Genomic DNA, 22,495 nt, shown 5'->3' with positions numbered 1-22,495 from the left:
TTACGACCTCACTGTTACGACATATAGTTTTAAGAGGTATTTAAATTAAAAACTAGTCAGATTAAAAGACAACTTTATTTACCAAATCACAAGTCTGTTGGTTGACTGCAGTAATGATAGACAAAATAAATATCAGTTTGTACCCGTTACTTTCACAATATCCCGAGCAAAAAGATTACGTGATAACCTACAAGCTTTATTATAATACTTATTTAAAATGGTGACTTTTAATCAAACAAGTGAACCAATAGGCAAACTTTATGAGATGAAAACTATATTTGTTAATTGTCTTGCTTACTTAAAAGTCACCAGTGAAGGAATGTATTTCCTCAAAGGAGGTAACATTAGACACAAAAACGTTTGAGATAGCGTATCTAATTATTAATCTTAACATTAATTGTTACATTACCACTTTATAAGTACGAAGATTGAACCTTAGTCATAATTAAAAATAAATCTTTAAAAATCGTAGAAAAAGTTCAGTAAATTCGATATACTCGTATGTAAATTAACAACTCAAAAGGGTAAACGTGCTTAATTGCACGGTAGTTACAATCTATGTCGTATACAGGGTGTGGAGGGCGCCCGCAGCAAGGGGACACGAGACGGTGGGTGGCCGGGCTCCTCGCGCCGTGGTCTAGCGGCTCTACTTGTTACAAAATCAAACTCTTCCTTCTGTATGGTTATGTAGTCTAGTTTCACAGATACAGCAATGTCCCCGGCGCATTGAAGACACATTTGTCTACACATTTAGGTAATTCGTAACTATGATACAACACGTTTATAACAAACACTGCACACTATCGCAGTCTTCGAGCGGTGGTGTACACGCAGAGCTTACAACGTAACATACATTTCTTAATTATACAGATACATCTATTTAAAGTCTGATTACGTTGATCGAAAACCACAGTTATTGTTCATACTGAAATCTAATGTTTGTTATGTACCTATAATGCCAGGCACTTGTGAATATATATAACACGAAAACATTGTAGGAAACATTACAACTAGTATAACAGGATATTTTGTCATTAAAGTACAAAGATAATTCGTTGATAGTTGAACTATTATGTGAAGAACAGCTTTCCGAATATCAGTTTCAGTATTAACAATAACTGACTTGTATAAACGCGAAATGTTTCGTTATTCATTACTTATATCGAATTACACATATTTAAAAGTTATCTATAAATTATGAAGCTTAAATTAATCGGTAATTAATTCGTATAAACCGAATAATTCGAAAATTGAAAGCTTTAACCATCTTAAAGCATAATTCCATTGGAAAAAACATACAGCTCGGCAAAGAATTAGAATGACACCGCGCTCTGTTGCCTCATTAGCAATACTAGTATATTTTTTGATTGAGATCAGTGCGCAACTAATTTAAAAAGTATTTTTCAAGTTTCTCTTTTTCGCCAAGCTGTATTTGAATAACACATTTTACTTTTAAAAATGGTGAATGTTATTATAATTTGTACCTTGTTCATTCTGCAAATATACAAATTATTGGTCGCTAAAACGGTCATGTGACATAAATCATGCATCCAGTTTGATCGTAAACCAACTAACTTATTGCTATTTAAAAGTCTGCTTAGAAATAAACTTAAAAACTAAGCGAATGATCAACTTCTCACATAAAATTAACTAAAATAATATCATTCAAATTCGAGGCGTGTGAATGAAAACGTGTTCAAACGATTTGTGTTTGTAATACTATTGTGACCTAGTCAGGTGTTGATTAGACTAAGAAAAATAATCGTTCGCGTCTCATCCCACGAGGAGAAGCAGTATTGGTCGGTGGACGGTTGTTGATACTCCAGCTAGTCTATCAGTCAAATAACGTAATCCACAAGGGTTACTCTTAAACGTGTATGTGGTCTGTACGAAGCTAATGATACAACGAATATAACCAAACAGTTGTTCCATGGTGAAGCAAGTCTATAAGTCTTTCTGGAGTTATTTAGTTTGGACAAGGTAGGCATTGAATTCCATCTTTTTTACATAAACACGTTCACTGCTTACCACTAACTCTCTTCCCATCGTGTATTTTAATTGGCTAATGTAGGCAGGACAAATAAACAATACGCGGTTAGGTCAGACAGGCAGTCGCGTGTCACCGGACCTGTCAAATCTTCAGGTTAGGTAAACGAGTCATTTGGAATACGCATAACATTGATACCATAATCTTAAATTTGTTTAAAATTGACAATTCTACTATTACTTTATGGCAGTGACGTGCATAATCACAAGGCAAGGTTTAGGTCCTGTTTCACTGCATGGTACATTTCTAACCTATGTCACATCTCAGATACTCCATACAAAAATGTGGTTCTTACTCATACATACATAAATACAGTGTGCGCGCTAGACACGGCCCACGCGCGCTTCCTTGCCACTTAACGGCTTAGTCTAAAGTGAACCGCAACGGGGGGTGAGGTAAAACAAGTTCATAACGGCGCGGGGCGAAGAGTGTCTCTTCTATATGTAGTATTATCGTGTATTGTATGCTTATTTTGCTGATAGCATTACTAAGCAGGTCGTATTTGGCGTATTTGTTTACTAGTAAGTGGTGAAATAGACAACTAGAAGACAGTGTTGGTCGCATTTGTTTAGGTAGATAGCGTTAACTGCACGTCTTAACATTGATTATTGAGGTGTACACACCTCTTGTTCTAATCTATTGTAATAGTTGAAGCAGCTAGCCCTGTCGCAATCGCATACAATGAACCAAATTTTATTTTACTTTGAGAGCTCTAAAATATGATGAATCTTCAGAAGTGAAGGGCAACAACATTTTCATGAAGAGTCACACTAAGTGCCATAATTGACACCAAACAATCACACAAATTCTATAAATAAACACATAAATAGCCATATATGTTCCACTGCTGGGCACAGACCTCTCAATCTTGAAGGGGTATGGAGCATACTCCACCACTCTGTTCCAGTGCGGGTTGGAACAACAACTAAATTATTATCTGTTAGTACTGGTTACTATCTACAGGCATGACTGATGCCTTCCAAACATTTTAGATTGAGTACCGATGCTCGCCACCTTTTTTGTCGTTTGGGTTACTCTATTTCGCCATAGAGTAACTAGACGTCGCTAGCAGCATAAGCTTAACATAAGTGCCATCTAGTGACAGTATGTTGTATCATTATGAACACTTTGACAGTTAGTACAACCGATCGCCGCGCTCCATTTGTGTGCGTTTATTATATTGTTAGTTCCATACTAGAGTTCTGTACTTTAGCTTAAAAAAGTCAAAATGGACATAAGTTTACATCAGTTACAATAATTTAAAAAGATAATTTTGTACAATCGCCCAGCGTTAGATAATCTCACAGTTCAGTTACAGTTCTGTGTATCAGAAAGGTATCTGATTAGAATAAAAATTGTATTGCAAAGATGAAAGTGAACGTGTTTTTGTGGTGTTTAGGGTTCGAAGAGGGGTACGGTCTCCAGTTTCTGTTTGACCTCGTCGTTGGCGTCGTCGCAGAGCAGCAGGGAGTGGGAGTAGCCCATCGCGACCTGGGTCACATTCAGCCCCTCCATCTTTGTCACCTCTTTGGGCCGCGCGGTCGACTTGTTTATCTCCCCTGTGCCCTGTAATTAGCAATGATATTACAACATACCGTTTCAGTGGTATTTAATATTTTATCATATAAGCTGTTGGTGTACCTTTTTATAAGTAAATAAGTATGAAGTAGAAAGTTGTATGTATGAAATAATTAATTGTATGTTACCAGCTCGCCGTAGGTGGGTGATACGCCCCAGGCGATAACGGAGTCGTCCGCCGCGATCACAATCGAGGTGTTACTGCACCCTATGCTCCGGATGTTCCAGCCTGGAATGAGAAATACCTCGCTTAAAGTTCGGATTCCACCAGGGCGGAGGCTTACATAGCTGCGTATTAATTTATACGAAATAATTGTAGCCCGTTGGTCCCGGCTGCATTAGCAGTCGATAATATCCCCGCACTGGGCCCGCGTGACGGTTTAATGCCCGATCTCCCTATCCATCCATAGGGAAGGCCCGTGCCCCAGCAGTGGGGAAGTTAATGGGATGATGATGATGATGAATCGTAGTCCAGTGAAATGCGTTTTTTTTGGTGTATTTTTGACTTGGCATGGTTGCAATGACCAAAAATCAAAAACAATAAAACGAAAATGGTTACAATACTTTGCATATAAAAAGGCAATTTCAGTTCAATGACTGCGATCATTTCACATACTTTAAGTAATCAATAGAATAAGCTTAGCGACTCAAAGATAAATTATAAAATGCTAATATAATAAAAATAGAACCCAGTTTGAAGTCGTAAGACCGTATGTCGTTTTAAAATACGTTGTTGTAACTATTAAGGTTGATCAAAAAATCGATTTCATTTTTTTTTTGACTGGTAAACAAATTTCGATTAATAATTACATAACATGGAGTACGCTTTTGACGTTTATTGATGACGTCATACAAGTGTAATTCTATACAAATTTTAACGTTTTTGACGTTACGTCAAAACGACGCATTCCGGAATTAATAAATCTTGTGAAATTAGTTTGGTGGTTGCCCGAATAAGTCAATCAATAATATCGCGGTTATTATCATATAATATCGGGAGTCTCATATCCCAATTTCAAACGCGGTAAGAACCCGTTATTATGTGTTTTAATTAGGCATAGTCTATTCACTTAATGTCATTGTCATATTGATTAAAGATATTTTGGTTGACATTGGCAACACTAGTTGCCAATAAAAAAACTTAAGAAAGAAAAGGGAAGTGGAATTTTTCAACCATCACGGTTGCTTTTGGATTATTTTCATTTTTTAAATGCTTACATTGCAAGTTGATTAGTACACAGTTACCTCTATTATTTAAAACGCCGCTTATGCATTTATATTAAGCTTTGTAGATTTTTTTTATGAAGGGGAATACAGTTTTATGTACGCAGGTGTTAAGAGCTTACCGTGCAAATCCTGTACTGGCTTGGGATACATGTTGGCCTCTCCAGTGCGCTTCGTTTGACCGAACAAGAAGAGGGCACCTGTAGCAACACATACGATTGTTTACAACAATTTTTTTAATACTACTTATAAACATTAACTCGCTCTGAACCGGTACAAGTGCAGATGATGGTTACATTTTCATGCATAACATTTTGTGCTCAAAGATACACTTTCGGGGCTACGTTCCCCCATAATTATATATTTATTTATTATATCGGTCCTGCGCTGCCCGCATCCAGCGGCTTCCCGCGACCTTCACCAGATCGTCGGTCCACCTTGTAGCGGGCCTACCCACAGCAGCACAGCTCGGCGCAGGACCGATCGTCGTGGAGATCCTTGGGGGAGGCCTATGCCCAGCAGTGGGCGTCGTACGGCTGATGATGATGATTTATTATATAAAAAATATATACGATACAGGGGAGCCGATTATAGGTTTCCACAAATAGACATAGTTTAAATCGGTCTGATAGCATTAATCACACAATACTACACTACACACAAACACTACAAATAAGGTAAACAAACGTAAGCACTAAACTTATTAAAAACAAATGATACACAAAAAATATGTAAAAAATAATAATAACTAACAATTCGCTATCCCATGCCGGAATAAAGCATGCTGAATTAAAATAACCTATTTAAAAATAAAACTAAAGAAAAAAATGTCTGCAGTAAAAACAAAACAACGTAGATTCAACGTTATGACGCTATTAGATGGCGCTGTCCAGATTCAACATGATAATCACCTATTTTTCAAAAATACAACGTATTGGCAGAAGCATAATAATAGGTGGGTGTAATAAAAAGGGTCATCATTTACAGCCAAAAACAAAGATAAAAGATGAATCTGTCTGTTATCCATGAAATGAGAAGGTTAAACGAAGGAAACTCTTACAGTGCCATCTACGTATATTGTTTTTGAGGATCGTAGTCTGGAAAGTCCCTAATTCAGGTATTAAATCTTAGCATGCACATAATTTACACAATTTATGACGTATAATGAAGCAGGTGGAAGAAAAAACCGAACAGGGCCCCAGATTTTCTTAAATTACAGTTTCCTAGATCAAAGATTAATTATGAAATTTTTATTACTAAATAAAGACAGATCTAAAGGTGACTGACAATAGAGATTCTTTATTCTATTTAACTTATTTCTGAATTTTAATAAAGAAAAATTTAATAATACGTACGACATTTTGTCACGTATTTCCATGACTTCACAGGTTGCTTTTTCATACAAATTCCATAGTAATTTCGGGTATTGACGTTTAGTAAAAAGTAACTGATTTGACCTCTGGGGTTAAAAAGGCCACATCGAAGCAATTCATCTAAGAAAGCAATGTTGCAATTTGACATTTGCACATATAAAAGTAAGTGCGCAGTGCAAACAAACAAATAGCAATATTGGTTTCTTAGATGAGTTGCTTCGATGTGGCCATTTTAACCCCCCAGTTGGAAACTAGCCTATTGTAGTATGATAGGACAGTTTTCTATGGCGAGCAGGCAGAACCCTTAATGGCATAATAAAAGATCTTGATATTGATATCTTCAACTGTAGTATACCATCATCAGTGCTTCTATGCTGTTCTGGGAGCAAATAAAAAACATAGAAAACGTTCAGCTGCTTGTCTTCCCGGGCATGTCGTAAAAACCGACAGAGGGATTGTGTCCTCTAACATGATGGACTAATGTTATGGGCGATAGGCTGATCCCTTATCACCGTAAGGTTCATCATATCCAGCTTACGACATCGTATCAACAGTGGCTGCAAGTTGTCTTTGATTACTTGTTGCTCTGCCCACCCCACTAGGGATTACGGGCGTGAGTTTATGTATGTATGTATGTAGTATACCATCAGTGAAGTGGAAATTGGCAAAAATATATTAGTTGGTTGGGAGTATCATGCGTTGTAATTACGTGATCGCAGGGATTTTTCTGCTTGCAGATTTCTATCCCGGACATTGTGGGCGACTAGTTGATTTTGCGTGAAATGTGTTTGTTATGTCTGTATAGGTACCTAGTTTATTTTGCTATCTATTGTTGCTGTATGACCAACATATACCGAAGTCTATCTGTGGAAACCTATAATTGGCTCTTTTGTGATTTTTATGTTTATACTATTTGACGTATTTTTTTTTAATTACTTTCTTTGTATTGCTCTATTTATAACATTATTAATGACCGTATTCCTGGAGGTGGAGGCCTGGAGACCTATAACACAGGGTACCCTAGTTTAGGCTCCAGCCTCTACAATAATTATTAATGTTCATGTTATAAAATGATTGTAAGCTAGTATAAGAACAATGTTATTTGTAGAGGAAATAAATATTTTACTTACTTTTACTTACTATGTAGCTGTTGGTTTTCCTATAAATAAATAAATAGCGTACCGAGTTCGTTGACGGCGAGGCTGTACGTGGCGCCGCAGTGCACAGAGCGGACGCCGCGCGCCGACGAGTCGAAGTACTTGATCAGCCGAGGTACGCTCTCGTCCTTCTGCTCGGCGTGCCCCAGCCGCCCGAACCCGCCGAAGCCCCAGCTGAACGCGCGCTTCTTCGAGTCTATCGCCACCTGCAAACAGTGTGTTTGTCAGTCTTTTCATTTTAGTCAAAGTAAACTCAGTAACAGCCTCCGTGGTCTAGTGGTTAGAGCGTCAGGCTCACGATCTGGAGGTCCGGGTTCGATTCCCGATGGGGACATGGTCGAAATCACTTTGTGAGACTGTCCTTTGTTTGGTAAGAACTTTTCAGGCTTGAATCACCTGATTGTCTGAAAAAGTAAGATGATTCCGTGCTTCGGAGGGCACGTTAAGCTGTTGGTCCCGGCTATTAGCCGTACAACACCTCCACCCGCAGTGGAGCAGCGTGGTGGAGTATGCTCCATATCCCCTCCGGTTGATTGAGGGGAGGCCTGTGCCCAGCAGTGGGACGTATATAGGCTGTTTATGTAAACTCAGTTGTGCCAAAATGGCGAATGAGCCTGGAGGGTTATTTATTTATTCGTAACTGGAGGGATATAAAACTTAAAAAAAAAAGGTAAATTATGAAATTCTGATTACTAAATAAAGACGAAAAACATTTTCTTTTTTCTATTTAACTTGTACGTAAAGGATGTTAGTGACAACGTAACGAAAACTTTGAGGGATGATTCAGACCATGATTCTGAGTAGATATGATAATATCAAGTGGAATTTTCCGTCACAAAAGTATGGAGCGGAAAATAATTTAAAATAAAAACACTAAAATTTTCATGAATTTTCCGACAGGAAATTCCACTTGATATCAACTCAGAATCAGGGTCTGAATCATCCCCCTCAGTATTCGTTACGGTGTCACTAACACCCACAACTACTTGTATGGCTGTCGTATGTACCTACTTGTACGGGGTGTAAGTGACATCGTAACGAATACTGACGGAGATGATTCAGCTGATTATTCTGAGTTGATATCAAGTGGAATTTTCCATCGCAAAAGTATAGAATTGAAAATATTAAAAAAAAACATGAATTTTGCGACGAAAAATTCCACTTGATATTAACTCAGAATCATGGTCTGAATCATTCCCCTGAATGTTCGTTACGATGTCACTAACAGCCTGTATAGTCCTGTGTGCTATATAGTGAGCTCGAATGTGACTGGCAAAGCCGAACTTTGTTTTGAACACCTAGTCACATTCGAGGCAGAAAAGCTGTCCATCCGAGTTGAAACATAAATGGGTTTGGGACAATCCTTGCGTGTTTGGCGTTTTTCGTTATTTTTTTGTTTTTGATATGGTCTTACAGTGTGGTTATTTCCGCAGGAGAAGTCGACAATGTCCACGTCCTTGACGGGCATCACGTGGCCATCCTTGGTCTTCTCGAAGAACATCGCGACGTGCTTCGGGACCGTCTCAAAGTGGAATGAAAGCTTCGTGCTCGTCACGAAGTACTTCCCGTCCGTGTTGTGACCTGGGACAAAACAAGTTTTACGACAAAATTCGACGACCGACCGACAGCATGAAATATCATTAACACCCTCTGATGTCCAGTGGTTGAGGTTCGACTCCCGGTGAGGTCAAGTCTAACAAAAAAAAACATTTTGTGAAACTGTCTGAGGTTTGGTCAGGACATAGCAGGCTGATTGAAAAATAAGATGATTCCGACACTCACGAAGTACATACGTCCACATACTCACAAACAGATTACACTCTGGTGTTGATGCATGTGCATTAAGCATGAAAAGAGCAGTTCGCGCTATTTATAATCTGCGTCGTCGGGAGCTGTTTAAAGAAATAAATACAATGACGGTCGCAAGTCAATATATTTATGAAAACATTATGCATATACGTAAAATATATCCCTCCTTACGAGAAATTGTGAAAGGCATACTTACAATTCAAGGAATAAAAATAAAATTGCTATTCAAAATTCTAGATTAAGTAAATTATATTCGTCTTTTTTGGGGGTTATGTATACGTTTTTACAATAAAATACCAGATAATATTTTAAATTTGTCAGAAAATAAATTTAAAGCTCATGTGAAGATTACTTTATGTAAAAAAACTTATTATAAGATTAATGATTACCTAAATGATAAAAATGTCTGGTATTGAATGTGTTCCTCTATTTATTTAATAACTTGTAATGTATACCCTGGTTGATTTAAAAGATGAGTAGCTTTTGCTGTTTTTGTTTCTTGGAGTTTCTTGTGACGTAAATTCAAAAATGTTACATTGACTTTCAACAAGTTTGTCCATGATAATTACGTTGAATAAATGATTTTGATTTCTGATTTCATGTGCAGTGATAGGAGTGGCGAGTGTATGCGCCACCATGCAATTTAAGGGGTATAGAGGTGCACGTTATGGGGTATAAAGCGAGTACTCACCCAGCTGACCGTACTCGGGCAGGCCGAAGGAATGAAGGGCGCCATTGCAGTCGAGAATCATTGAGAACTCCGCACCGCAACCCACCTTCACGATTGGAGCGCCACTGCAATCATTATTTGCATAAAAAACAGACGGGCAAATTATTAAGTTAAATAATATGCCGATTGAAAATGTAAAGAACTTTAAATGTCTAGGCAGCATTGTAACAAATGACTCGAGATGTCATCATAATCAATTTAAGAACCACGCTCTTGTCGGTGCAGCATTTTCCATGATACTTTTTTAGGCAAAAATAGGGCAGTGGTTTCAGTCTTGCCTTCCGCCTCGCAGTACTCTGTCTGACGCAAGTGGGATGGCGCCCAGAGTAGTCTATTACAAAGCCGTATTAGGACTCCTGTCCTCCGCCTCTGAAAAGTACTGACAGTTACTGCTGCCCTCTGTCAGGTTCCAGGTTACAGTCCCTGTGACTTGCCCTGCATTGCCGTATGGTTCCCATCTTCGCCTCTGCAACCGTTGAGGTCTTCACCCGTATCCCTGGGCATTCGAACTCAGCCACCATCTCACTCCGGCCTACTGAAGTAAGAGGCTTCCACCCCCACGGCAAGGACGCGCCGAACAGGAATTGCCCCAACGGAGGGCAGAGAAGATTACTCTGTCCCCCCTGGGGCCGGGTTAATGGTCTTGTATAGAACCAAGACCAAAGACTCGAGACGTACTTCAGACGTTAAAACCAGAATAGCAATGGCAAAACAAGATAAAATTGGCCTTTAATAGACAAGAATGGGAGAATGCTACACCGACAAGATCGTGGCCCTTAAAAGAATGATGACGATATAGTAACCATGGTATAAGAAGACCAGGCATGCTCAAAAGTGACAGCTAACATTTCAAGGTTAGCCCAGCTGACGTCATCCCGCCCTGCGTTGACATTTCGTAAAAACTAAATTACCCACGACCAATGTTTTTATATTTACTTTGCAAGGAAATTTGAAACTTTTAGTAAAAAAGTTACTTACAGTTTTAATGAAGTAATTTACTTAATTTTTAATAATAAAATTTACGTCCTTGGAATGTTGGATACCAATTCAGTAGTAACACTTAAGAAATAGAAATAGAAATGTTTTATTGCGACAGAAGTAAGTATTATAGTATCAACATGTACCAGGTAAGGGCACTGCAACTGGTAGAGAGGACAACATACTTAATTATTAGTCAGCGATACAACTTGTATTTATTATACTTACTATATTTTAACAATATTATTGCACTTATATTTTAAGTATTGTTTTATATGTTTATTATGATTTAATTTATAAAATATTATTAAAATTTATTCATTTTAGTTTATCATTTATATATTCATTGACCGTGTAATAGCTTTTAGTGATAAGTAGCTTTAGTTGTTTTATAAAAGAATTAACGTTGGTTTCATTTTTAATAGTATCAGGAAGGTGGTTGGTGGTGGTGTGGTGGTACGTCATCAATGGACTAGCAATGGCGGCTTGTTTTAGGATTGAGCATACCTGGTTTTCTTATACCATGATTGTAACGAGCGTCTTGGGTGCGTGGGGTCTGCACGGCGAATTATATCGAGGGTTTCGACCAATAGGCGCAGTGAATACTATCTACGTGGGTAGACGTCGTACGGCTGTTGGTCAAAGGCCTCGATATAATTCGCGCCGCGCACGGATCGGTACCAGTGGCGCGAGAGCAGTACGGTTATATTTATACGTTTATTTAATAGGCATATAAACGGTAATCAAAAGACTTTGGAGTTTCATCAAGGTGATTGGACTCTTCTTCTATCGTGTGGGTTGTGAGGAGGATAACCAAACTCATCAACCATGGCGTCAGGGTTACTATTGAGCCCCCAAAGGCCTCTGAGAAGACTCATGTAACGACTACGTACTTACATTAGTAAGTAGTAACCGGGACCAACGGCTTAACGTGCCTTCCGAAGCACGGATCCTTTTACTTTCGAACAATCAGGTGATCAACCTGTAATGTCAGCCAAATTAGGGATCACAAAGTGATTTTTGTGATATATCCCCACTAGGATTCGAACCCGGGACCTCCGGATCGTCGGTCCAACGCTTAACCACTGGACCACGGAGGCCGTATTGAGTTAGATGAAAAATTTCTTCCTTCGAATAACCTTCTAATTTCATGGATAACAGACATAATGCATCTTTTATCTTTGTTTTTGAGTATAAATGATTTTTATTAAACTTAGGCACAACACTAAGATTGAACTTATCAACAAGGGATAAAACTTACGTATGGCGGACTCGTGTAGGCTTCAGTATTTGCGCAGTATTCGTTCCCACTCCGCATTGACCGCTCTTGTTGTCACCGCAAGCGTACACGGCGCCCGTATCTGTCGAAATACAGGATTGTTGTCAATGTAATATAAACGCAAGATTCAGTTCTTTTGTCCAAGTCCAAGGAAGATGTCTTCCGATTGTGGCTCCGTCCACCTCCTAGTAATATTATAAAAGATGCACGAGAGAAAAAGTAATATTATAAACGCGAAAGTTTATAATGTGTCACGCAAAAAAACTACTAAACAGATTTTGTTGAAACTTCAGTTTGTTGTGGCCTTATGAAGATAGAGGTACCGGTCTTCTATCGTGTGGGTTATGAGGTGCATTATCAACATCAGCAAGCCTGGTGCCAGGATTACTAAGGAGCCGTATTATTAAGAGATAGAATCCGACAGAGAACCAAAGTTACCGATATAGCTCTGAAAGTTAGCAAACTGAAGTAGCAGTGGACTGGCCACAATAGTCGCAGAACCGAAACCCCTGGTGCATGCGTGTTCTGGAGTGGAGCCCGCTTCTAGGGAAACGCAGTGTGGGTCGACTCCTGGCTGGAAGCGCCTGGATAAGAAAGGCCGAGGATAGGGCGTTGTGGCGCGCCTTGGGAAGAAGCCTATGTCCAGCAGTAGACTGCAACGGGCTGCTGATATCGATCAGTAAGTAGTAACCGCGACCAACGGCTTAAAGTGCATTCCGAAGGGTCATATTACAATTCACACAATCGGGTGATCAGTCTGTAATGTATATTTATTTATTTTAATCAGGGTCGGGGTTTTTTTGTTTGGCCGCCCAAATTGTACTGTATTCATGTGTCTGATTGTTGAAATTTTACTTCTGTGCATAAAGTATATTTGATTTGATTTGATAACAAAATTTGCATGTTTGACATAAAGATATTAAGTTACAATTATACCCACAAATTAGCTAACCACTTGTAAAGTATCTTCCTTTTTTTGTTGATAGTAGAAACTGCAGGCATGTCCGAACCTATCGATCACAAAGTGATTTTTGTATCACAAATCCCCAGGATTCGAACCAGGGACCTCCGGATCGTGAGCCCAACGCTCAACCACTAGACCACGGAAGCCGTTACCAACGTACCGGTTACGAAGAGCGAGTGGTGCCTGCCGACGGCCGCGTGGATGATGTTCTTGCCCTGGAGTCCAGGAACGGGCTCGGGCAGGCTGCGAGTCGTCGTGTCGCCGAAGCCCAACTGACCGCAGTTGTTGCGACCTGACGAACGTAAAAATTAGTCACAAATATCCTTATTCACTAGGTAACATAACAAACACACACGGAGCGGGTACACTACGAAATCGTATATTTATAATGGAATTTTCATTTGTCTAACGTGTCAAGGGGGTTAAAATGGCCACATCGAAGCAATTCATCTAAGAAAGGAATATTGCTTTTTGACATTTGCGCATATAAAAGTAAATGTGCAATGCAAACAAGTGTCAAATAGCAATATTGATTTCTTAGATGAATAGCTTCGATGTGGCCGTTTTAACCCCCAAGTTCTCAACCGCCTAAAATTGCTGCAGCTTCGCAACGTAGATAACAAGGAAAAGTAGCTCAAAAAGAAAATGCTCTTCGTCATCATCGTCATCGTCCTAGTGTGATCCGCTTACCTAACCTGAATATTTGACAGGCCCGGTTTTTTACAGAAGCGACTACCTGTCGGGCTTTCCAACCCGCGAAGGGAAAACTAGCCTAATACAGGTTAGGTCACATAGCTCTGAAATGAATTCCACTGCAATGCGTTGCATGCATTTTGAAGAAAATACTCGTCATCACGTAAAACAATTTTTTTTTCAGTAATTTGACTACTCAATATTATTTCCCGGACAGTTATTACCATCGTATAAGACCAGGTATGCTAAATCCTAAGACAAGCCGCCATTGCTAGCCCTTTGATGACGTAAGTGTGTTACCATTAAATTGGAATCTCCCACATTCCAAAGACGTAAATTTTATTATTGTAAATTAAATAAATTACTGACTTATGTAGTTAATTACTATTTCTTGTCACATACATGAAAAAACATTAAGGGTGGTAATAATAAACTAATCTCATCTTCGAGACTGCCCTCAAGATCATGTCAATGTGACAGTTCTCATATACAAACAGAGACTTGAGCATGATCTTGATGGCAGTCTCAGCTGAGATTAGTTTATTAATACCGCCCTCAAACTGTAAGTAATATCTTTTATTAAAAGTTTAAAATTCCCTTGCAAAGTAAATATAAAAACATTGGTCGCGGGTAATTTATGGGAGGTCTCGGCCACCATGTCACTAAAAATTTGTGAAATAAAGAATATCTTTTATTTAATTTATTTTTTATAAAATGGCAACGCAGGGTGGGGTGCCGTCAGCTGGGCTAATCTTGAAATGTCAGCTGTCACCTCTGAGCATACCTGGTTTTCTTAAACCATGGTTATTACTAAGTATTCCTTAAAAAATATCATTGTACTTACCAAAAGTATAAGCTGTTCCATCATCACCAACCAGTATGGAATGTCCGGCACTGCAGTGGCTCACTATGAGCCGGTACTGTCGGATGAAGCAAAACTTTCATATTGGATAATACAGTTCTCAAACATTGAATACAATAATTCGGTAGTTTCATAGGTAAAGGCAGCTAGCTCTAAAAGAGACAAAAAACGTTTTCTTTTTTCTATTTATTTTTTTATAAATAAAGTAAAATCTAATAAGTGCGACATTTGGTCACGTTTTTCTAAGACGTCACAGTTTGCTTTTTCATACAAATTCCGTAGTAATTTTGTGTTTTGGCGTTTATTAAAAAGTAACTGATTTGATTAGTTGGAAACTACCCTAATCTTTATTAGGGTTTGTATTAATGCAAAAAAAGTTTCACAATTTCTATCAAAAATATTTGTAAGCGAATTCTAAAATGTCTTTTTATTAATTTCACATAACTGCTTCAAATTAAAAAACATACTTTTTAATCATATTCTACCATCACTAAATTCGTAAATTCATAAATTCGATTATTAGAATGAAAAATAAAAAATCGAATTAATTTGTGTCAGTCAAATGATTTGTCTACACTGTTTACACTTTTTAACTTTAAAAAATAAGAGTACATAGCTAATTGTGACCAAAATTGTTATTTAAATAAAACATTTAGTTAAAATACGTTTACTTAAACAAATACATAGGGGTGAATATCATGTTGCAAGTTAAGAATACCCTGTGTGGATGCCACAGAAAAATGTTCACTACAATAATATAACATAACAAATACTTTATTGCACACACAGAAAATAAACAAAAGAGAAATAGAAAAAGTACAATAAGTAACATTATATTGACACAGAAAATAAAAATAAAACTATGGACAAAAAAAAAGTAAGAATGGGTTCACATAAAGTGATGTGCCATTCCTGGAAATGTTCTGGATGTGGTAATGTTCCTATTTTAAAAACTCTTTAAATTGTAAAAACACTGGCTGATTTCCTTTTTCAAATTGTTCTTTCTTTTACTCTGGTCCTATTTATCTGCCTAAAGGATAGGCAATAAAGCTCTTAACATAAGTTTTGTGCCTTTCTACGTTACTACCGAGAATGTTCCCAAAGTGGTAAGTATTTTTTCTCACCCTGCGATCAGTGAACCGGTGGAAAGTGTACAGGTTGGGATGCACTCGGTTGGAGACATTGTTGTCCCGCTTGGCCACCAGGTCCCACGACACACAGCCAGCTATTAGCATCTTCCCTGGAGGCTTGTAGAATGTTTTCAGCAACTCCTGCCGCAACATAATATAATAATTAAATTATGTTGGAAACATAATAAAGAATTTAATGGATGAGTTCTTGAACTTCATGACTACCTCAACATGCCATCACACACATGTGACAGTAATTGCTATTTATACAGACTAAATGTTGTGACTAAATATTATGTACCTGAATTTTAGACTAATAAATAAAAAGAAACTGTCTGCCAGTCTGTTACCACAGTTAAACGGCTGAACTGATTTCCAGTTTGGTGCAGACAGTTTGAAATCCAGGGAAGAACATAACATACCTTAGTTTTTCACCTGGAAATCACCCTTTGAAGGAATGAAAAGAGGGATGATAAAGATTTCGCGCTTAATAACCAGGAGTCCATGTGGAAGGAGTATTTTATAAACATGAGAAGTCACAGGCAGCGGCAGCTAGCAAATAAAACGATTTTACCTCTGGTAACTTGATGACGGGCTCCTCGAGGGGGCTGGGCGTGCGCTGGCGTTGTTCCTGCGGCTGCTGGTCTGACAGCGAGGAGTCACTCTCTTCGTCCTCCGAGACAGGCTTGCGGGGCTTCCGGATCTTGGTCACACGCCCCGACGCCGGCGCCGCACGCTTACGACCGTTGTTCGACATCTTGTTCTAGGTTACCTGGAATTCAATGTTTCATCATCATCATCAGCCCATTAATGTCCCCACTGCTGGGGCACGGGCCTTCCCTATGGATGGATAGGGAGATCCACGCGGGCCCAGTGCGGATTGATGGTTATTAACGACTGCTAATGCAGCCGGGACCAACGGCTTAACGTGCCTTCCGAAGCACGGAGGAGCTTGAGATGAAAACTTTTTTTGTCGTCACCCATCCTATGACCGGCCTTTGCGAAAGTTGCTTAACTTCAACAATCGCAGACCGAGCGCGTTTACCGCTGCGCCACCGAGCTCCTCGAATCAATGTTTAATTACTTGCTTATTTAATCTTAAATCCCATTTTCCCTAGCGCGGTTGCTTCGAATTTCATAGATCGCGATACAGCTCACCACCACATCATGTTAGTCCAACAGAAAGCTTGGTTCATCTTGTAGTTCAATAAGTATATGTACCTCTGTCTAACCCAATTTGGACAATAGTCATTATATAAGCTCATATCATGATGGACATAACTACTTATTTATTTATTGGAAAAAGAATTAGAGCACAAGAATAATAATTTTTTTTTTTATCATTTTAAATTCTATACTATTTGTAATATTACAACGAGGGACTTCCTAGGCTATGATCCAAAAAAAAAATAGATGGTGCTGTACAGATTTGCCTTCATTTATCCATCTAATTTTATAGATAACAGACATATATTATGCATCTTTTATCTTTATTTTTGTCTATAAATGATGACCCCTGTTATTGCACCCAGGCACAACACATCTTCCACCCATTATTATTCTGATCAAAAAAAGAGAAGCAATATTGGTAGCAACATAGTTCTACCATCTCTCTCTCTCTCTATTTAGGAGCTGCGCTCTTGTCGGTGGAGTAATTGCCATTCCTCTCTTCTTCCCGCCAAAACCTTCACCTCCCGATACGACACGACCTGCACCTTCTCTTTTATTTGTTTCATAAATGTTATCCTAGGTCTACCCCTTCCTCTCTTCCCTTCAATTTTTCCTTCTATAATGTTTGTTATAAATGAATCATGTCGTATCAGGTGGCCAATCATATTTCCTCTCCGGTTCCCTATAGTCATCAATATGGTTCTCTTTTCTTCCCAGCACTTTTTCATTTGACACCATTTCAGTACAGCTTCTGTTCTACCATATCTGATTCATTTATACAACAAAGGCATAGAATAAGGAATAATACATCACCATCTATAATGTTTTGGGGAGAAGATAGCCTGGAAACTGCCTCATTACATGATACATCTTTGATGATGGTTCCCATAAAGATTTCATTTTGCTTGCTATGCTGTTTTGCTATTAGCCTTTATGCTGTATTATGTACAGTGGAGACGGTACCATCTAACATGATGAACATAATGATAACCTGTTTTATTGAATACACATACATACATAAACTCACGCCTATTTCCCACTGGGGTAAACAGAGACTATGATATTCCATTTGCTCCGATCCTGACATACTTCTCTTGCTTCCCCCACATTCCGGTTCAGAGTAGATTGTACTGAACCTTTTCTAAAGACATCTGCAATTTGATCATTGTATGTCCTTCTAGGACTTCCTCTGCCAGCCCTACCACCCACCAACCTTCGCTTTATACATATACTGCTTTCGTAATCCTATAATCCTTCATCTGCTCTGTGTCCAAACCAACCAACCAATTTATTAAATATTTTAAAATAAAACCAGCTACAAGTTTCTTTGATGATTTTGGACTATCTGCATCAATAAGAATTTAGGGTTTCAAGGATTAAATGTGGAGAATACATTAAACTTCATAAACAGGAGGAATCAAAATTCACATCCATCAACTAGTTGTACATTAACAGCCATTATCCCTGCAAGGGTGGGCAGAGCTACAGATAACCTAGCCAGCTAAAAGCTTGTAATCACTCTTGCGAACCTGTTACTAATACTACGTTACGTTAAGCTTTCTGTTACTAACATAATATGGACTAGTTTCCATTTAGTTCATGTTCTTTCTTTACTCCCGGACTTTTCGGTAAGCTGTTCATCCCGGTTACTATATATTGATGTAAGTGAGTAATTGTTTCATGAGCCATGTCAGGTGCCTTTGGTGGCTCACTCATAACCTTGACGCTAGTGTTGATGAGGTTGGTAATCAAACTCTCAACCCACACAATAAAAAGACTCCCGGACCACTAGGGACGTAGTGTCAACACCGCAAATGTAACATAATACAAACAATTAACTACAAAGATGCAATAAGTACCAGTAAATATTATTTATGGAACAATTGTAAAGTAATACTAAATTTTACGCATCGTTTCAAGCTGTTAACAATTCACACAACATGTTTCTTTTGAAATAAAATTATTCAATCTATCACATTTAAATCCATTGCCAAAATATTGTACATTACTTGATACTATACTATACTTATATATTAACAACTTGTTGATAGTGTCACATAAATCCTAACTCATGTTTAAAGAAGAAGATTATGTAGCAATATGAAAAACACACATTTTCAATAAGTAGATTGTTAGATTGTATATAAGTATACAATATATTTTCGTCGCAGATGCAAATTAAGTACTTATATTGGCTAAAATAATAACATAAGCACACACATTTTATACCTTTTTTTATGAAGAAGCTTAACTCATTGTTCACCATGCAGTAGGTGTCTACTGAATTGAAGTTTTTGTTAATGTTACAGCAAAAGTATTATAATAAAAACGAATTGACAAAGTTAGACATAAGTAGTTTACACGCTTCGCAGCACGACTAGGACAATAGCCTTCGACAATGTACCTACCTGATATGAAACCGTTATAATATTTAGTATAAAACGTTATCAAAATGACGCTAAACCTCACAACACCGGCAACCGGCGACAAAAACTTTACATCAAACTGTTTAAATATCTCCACTACAATGGAGAAAATCAACAAATTCACAAAATCACCGACACAATTGAAAGCCCATTCCTGCCGACACGTGTAAACGCCGAACGGTAATATTTCACATGAAAACTATTAAAATAACTAATAATGATAAACAACACACATTTCCACTTTAAAAACCAACTTACCGGCCCAAAAGAAGAAATTAAATTAAAAAAAATATGGAATAATTAAAAATGTCTATCACACAACGCTTCTCGCAGCGTTATTTGACAACGGGGATGCCGCGGAAAAATTATTATTAACCGGTTGTTTTCTTTCATCTTTATTGAAAAAACGTCATTATGGCAAATGTTGCCAACAAAAATTATCAAATACCAACAAGTATTGTCGTCTCGTTTTACTTGCGTCATAGCTTTCATGTATGAATGAAATAGATATAGTTAAGCACAGAATAAATAAAGCATAGAGCATACACGGGTATAATCGTCCCCTTTGCAGCCTGAGACCCGTGCGTGTTGGTTTGTTTTGCTCATTTGTGTTTAATATTATGTTGCTGTGTTTTGATTGTTTAGATCGAAACGTAATGTAAAAACATTAATCTATTAAAAACTCATAATATATAAATAAATAGATAAGTATACTCCTTATAACGTGGCATTATTATTAGAATGTCAGCAGGACAGAGATAAGTACATCATATCGCCTAACGAGAAAGAGAGAAGAGATTATGTCTCTTCCGCACTAACAGTATACAACTTTAACAGTATAGTAAGTACGAAAAAGATGAGAGATAGATAGGTACCTCACTCTAATCTATATACGGTACTTATATATTATTATAGGTGTGTATGAGCGGCGAGCGCAAGTTGTCACACCCGTGTGTTGCAGACCCTGGAAGACCTTCACACTTACCGGGAAAACTGGCTGGAGAGCACACAAGACCCCGATATAGGTACCTAACATGGAAAGAACCGTTGCCTTTGCCTAGTAGTGGGATCTTTTAGGCTAGATTAAATTAGAACTAGGTGTGTAAATGGAAATCATACTGAACTATTACCTGCGATAGAGTACCTACGGTTGGGTAAGTAACTTACCTCCTAAGTATATCTTTTCTTCACATTCATCTATCATTCTTCACCGTTGCAGAACTTTACCTTTAACATGGTAGGTAGATCTTTTTTCTTCTAAGTTTGACTAGTTTTTTGGGGTTTGAGGTTTGCCTCAGGTGGCATAACTATTTTGCTACAGAAATACGTAGGAAGTGCTGAGGGCTCTTACGCAGTAACAAAAAGACAAAAGGCCTGAGCCCAATTTGGCGTGAATCTAGGCTCAGGGCGTCTGAGAGGATTGTATCGACCCTAGTGGGCCGATAGTGCATAAGCGTTGAATGAAAGAAATCGCCGACCATGCCTGAGCGAAGGCGACCCCTGCATATGCCGTGATTTTTATTTTTGACGTCACTTATTGTAGATTTGCCGCAGATGGCGTTAACTACTTATTTATTTATTTATTTAGGTACACATACAGCAATACATATTAAACTTTTACAGACAACATCATAAATAGAAAGAAATACTTGGTATATATGCTTGCCAATTACATGCGTACACAGCATTCACCGTAAATGAAAACAAACAAACTTTATTAATACTAAACTATACTACTTGGCCGGACAAATGCTCTCACCCGGTACATTTAAGACAACAGGCATGAGGGTGCTCAGTTGGACGCGAAACTCGACTCAGGGCGTCGTTTGAGAGGATAAATATTTGAAAGAATTAATCGACCCTAGTAGGTCGATAGCGATAAGCGCTGATTGAGGGATGTCTCGCCGGCGGGGTCGGTATCGGGATCCTGAAGTGTTGATGTCGTGATCGGACGGATGCAACTTGTATAGATTTTCACTTAATTGAAACGGTGAAGACTCCTGTCATACTACTCTACCAGCATGTCGGGACTCCGGGCCTCCACCTCCGTGGTACCGAAACATTATCGTTTAGGTATTATCCGAAAAGTAAGATGATTCCGTGTTTCGGAAGGCACGCTAAGCTGTTGGTCCCAAATACCTTCACCAACCCGCAATGGAGCAGCGGTTGATTGAGGGGAGGCCTGTGCCCAGCAGTGGGACGTATATAGGCTGTTTATGTTATGTATGTTTATTGAACATAGACAACATACCTGGATACAATTTTACAATGAAAATACAGATAAGTAACTATAATCCGTACACTAAGCTCTGCTTATATCCCAGGGGCTAGATAACGATTTCGTGTATTAAGATTTCCATATTGGACACAAGGTATGTCTGTTATCCATGAAATTAGAAGGTTAAACGACGAAAAATATGTACAGTGCATCTATATTGCTTTTGAGGAACGTAGCCTGGATAGTTCTTCATTGCAAACACACATAATCCACATTTTGGCAACTTAGGTATCCACTAATGAAATATAAAACGTGCAAAAATAGATATAAATTTATCCCTAAACCATTATAGATCTATTTAGATGAAAACCGTGAGAAAACATTGTTTTTATGATGATATAAATAAACAAAGTAGATAGGTACCTAAGTAGGTAGGTAGGTAACTAAAACATATGGGTGTATATTATTTCTGAGGGCATTGTTTAACAGAAGTCTTTTAAATATAATTAGGAAGGAAGCATACATTTACATAACATATAAATGAACTACTTACTCAGAATCATTTATTCAACGTAATACTTAATTATCACGATTAACTTGTTGAAGGAGTTGAAGGTAAATTATTCTTAGAATTTTACGTCATTTCGCGAGGTGAAGGAAAAGAAATGACAAGATAGGTAAGTACTTTAACAGCAACCTAAATATTTTAACAACTCATTTAATAACTAGCCGAACACATTTAATGTATCAGACATTTTTATCATTTAGGTAGGTCCTTATCATTTATCTTAATATGCTTTTTTAAATAAAGCACGTATGCTCAACATGAGTTTTCCAACTTGTTGCTTTGCTTGTAT

At 38.1% G+C, this 22,495-nt stretch overlaps 1 protein-coding gene across 3 annotated transcripts; it reads right to left on the bottom strand.

Annotated features, from left to right (window-relative positions):
• Nucleotides 1-56: 56 nt before the first annotated feature.
• LOC126380103 (protein RCC2 homolog) lies at nucleotides 57-19,811 on the bottom strand. 3 transcript variants are annotated; one of them, XM_050029331.1, is made up of 12 exons: nucleotides 19,679-19,811; nucleotides 16,399-16,596; nucleotides 15,819-15,965; nucleotides 14,677-14,752; nucleotides 13,300-13,431; nucleotides 12,158-12,257; nucleotides 9,880-9,983; nucleotides 8,794-8,960; nucleotides 7,405-7,585; nucleotides 4,972-5,049; nucleotides 3,754-3,854; nucleotides 57-3,613 (listed from the first exon to the last, which is right to left on the bottom strand). In XM_050029331.1, the coding sequence occupies exons 2-12, from the start codon at nucleotides 16,579-16,581 to the stop codon at nucleotides 3,443-3,445; spliced, it is 1,440 nt and encodes a 479-aa protein (XP_049885288.1). In that variant the 5' UTR covers nucleotides 16,582-16,596; nucleotides 19,679-19,811; the 3' UTR covers nucleotides 57-3,442. The 3 variants fall into 3 exon arrangements, with proteins under 3 accessions (XP_049885288.1, XP_049885289.1, XP_049885291.1); XM_050029332.1 differs by lacking the exon at nucleotides 19,679-19,811 and adding an exon at nucleotides 19,403-19,530; XM_050029334.1 differs by lacking the exon at nucleotides 19,679-19,811 and adding an exon at nucleotides 19,224-19,336.
• Nucleotides 19,812-22,495: the final 2,684 nt, after the last annotated feature.

This window comes from Pectinophora gossypiella, chromosome Z (genome assembly GCF_024362695.1).
Source record: "Pectinophora gossypiella chromosome Z, ilPecGoss1.1, whole genome shotgun sequence".
NCBI lineage: Eukaryota > Metazoa > Arthropoda > Insecta > Lepidoptera > Gelechiidae > Pectinophora > Pectinophora gossypiella.
This window is presented reverse-complemented; position numbering and strand designations above follow the sequence as displayed.

What these genes read in the sequence shown, in the direction of transcription:
- LOC126380103 (XM_050029331.1), bottom strand. Translation starts at nt 16,581, where the DNA reads ATGTCGAACAACGGTCGTAAGCGTGCGGCGCCGGCGTCGGGGCGTGTG. An exon ending in CCGTCATCAAGTTACCAGAG is followed by an intron (nt 15,966 to 16,398) that starts GTAAAATCGTTT and finishes ATGTTGCGGCAG; the next exon opens with GAGTTGCTGAAAACATTCTA. An exon ending in GCCCGAGTACGGTCAGCTGG is followed by an intron (nt 8,961 to 9,879) that starts GTGAGTACTCGC and finishes GTTTTGTCCCAG; the next exon opens with GTCACAACACGGACGGGAAG.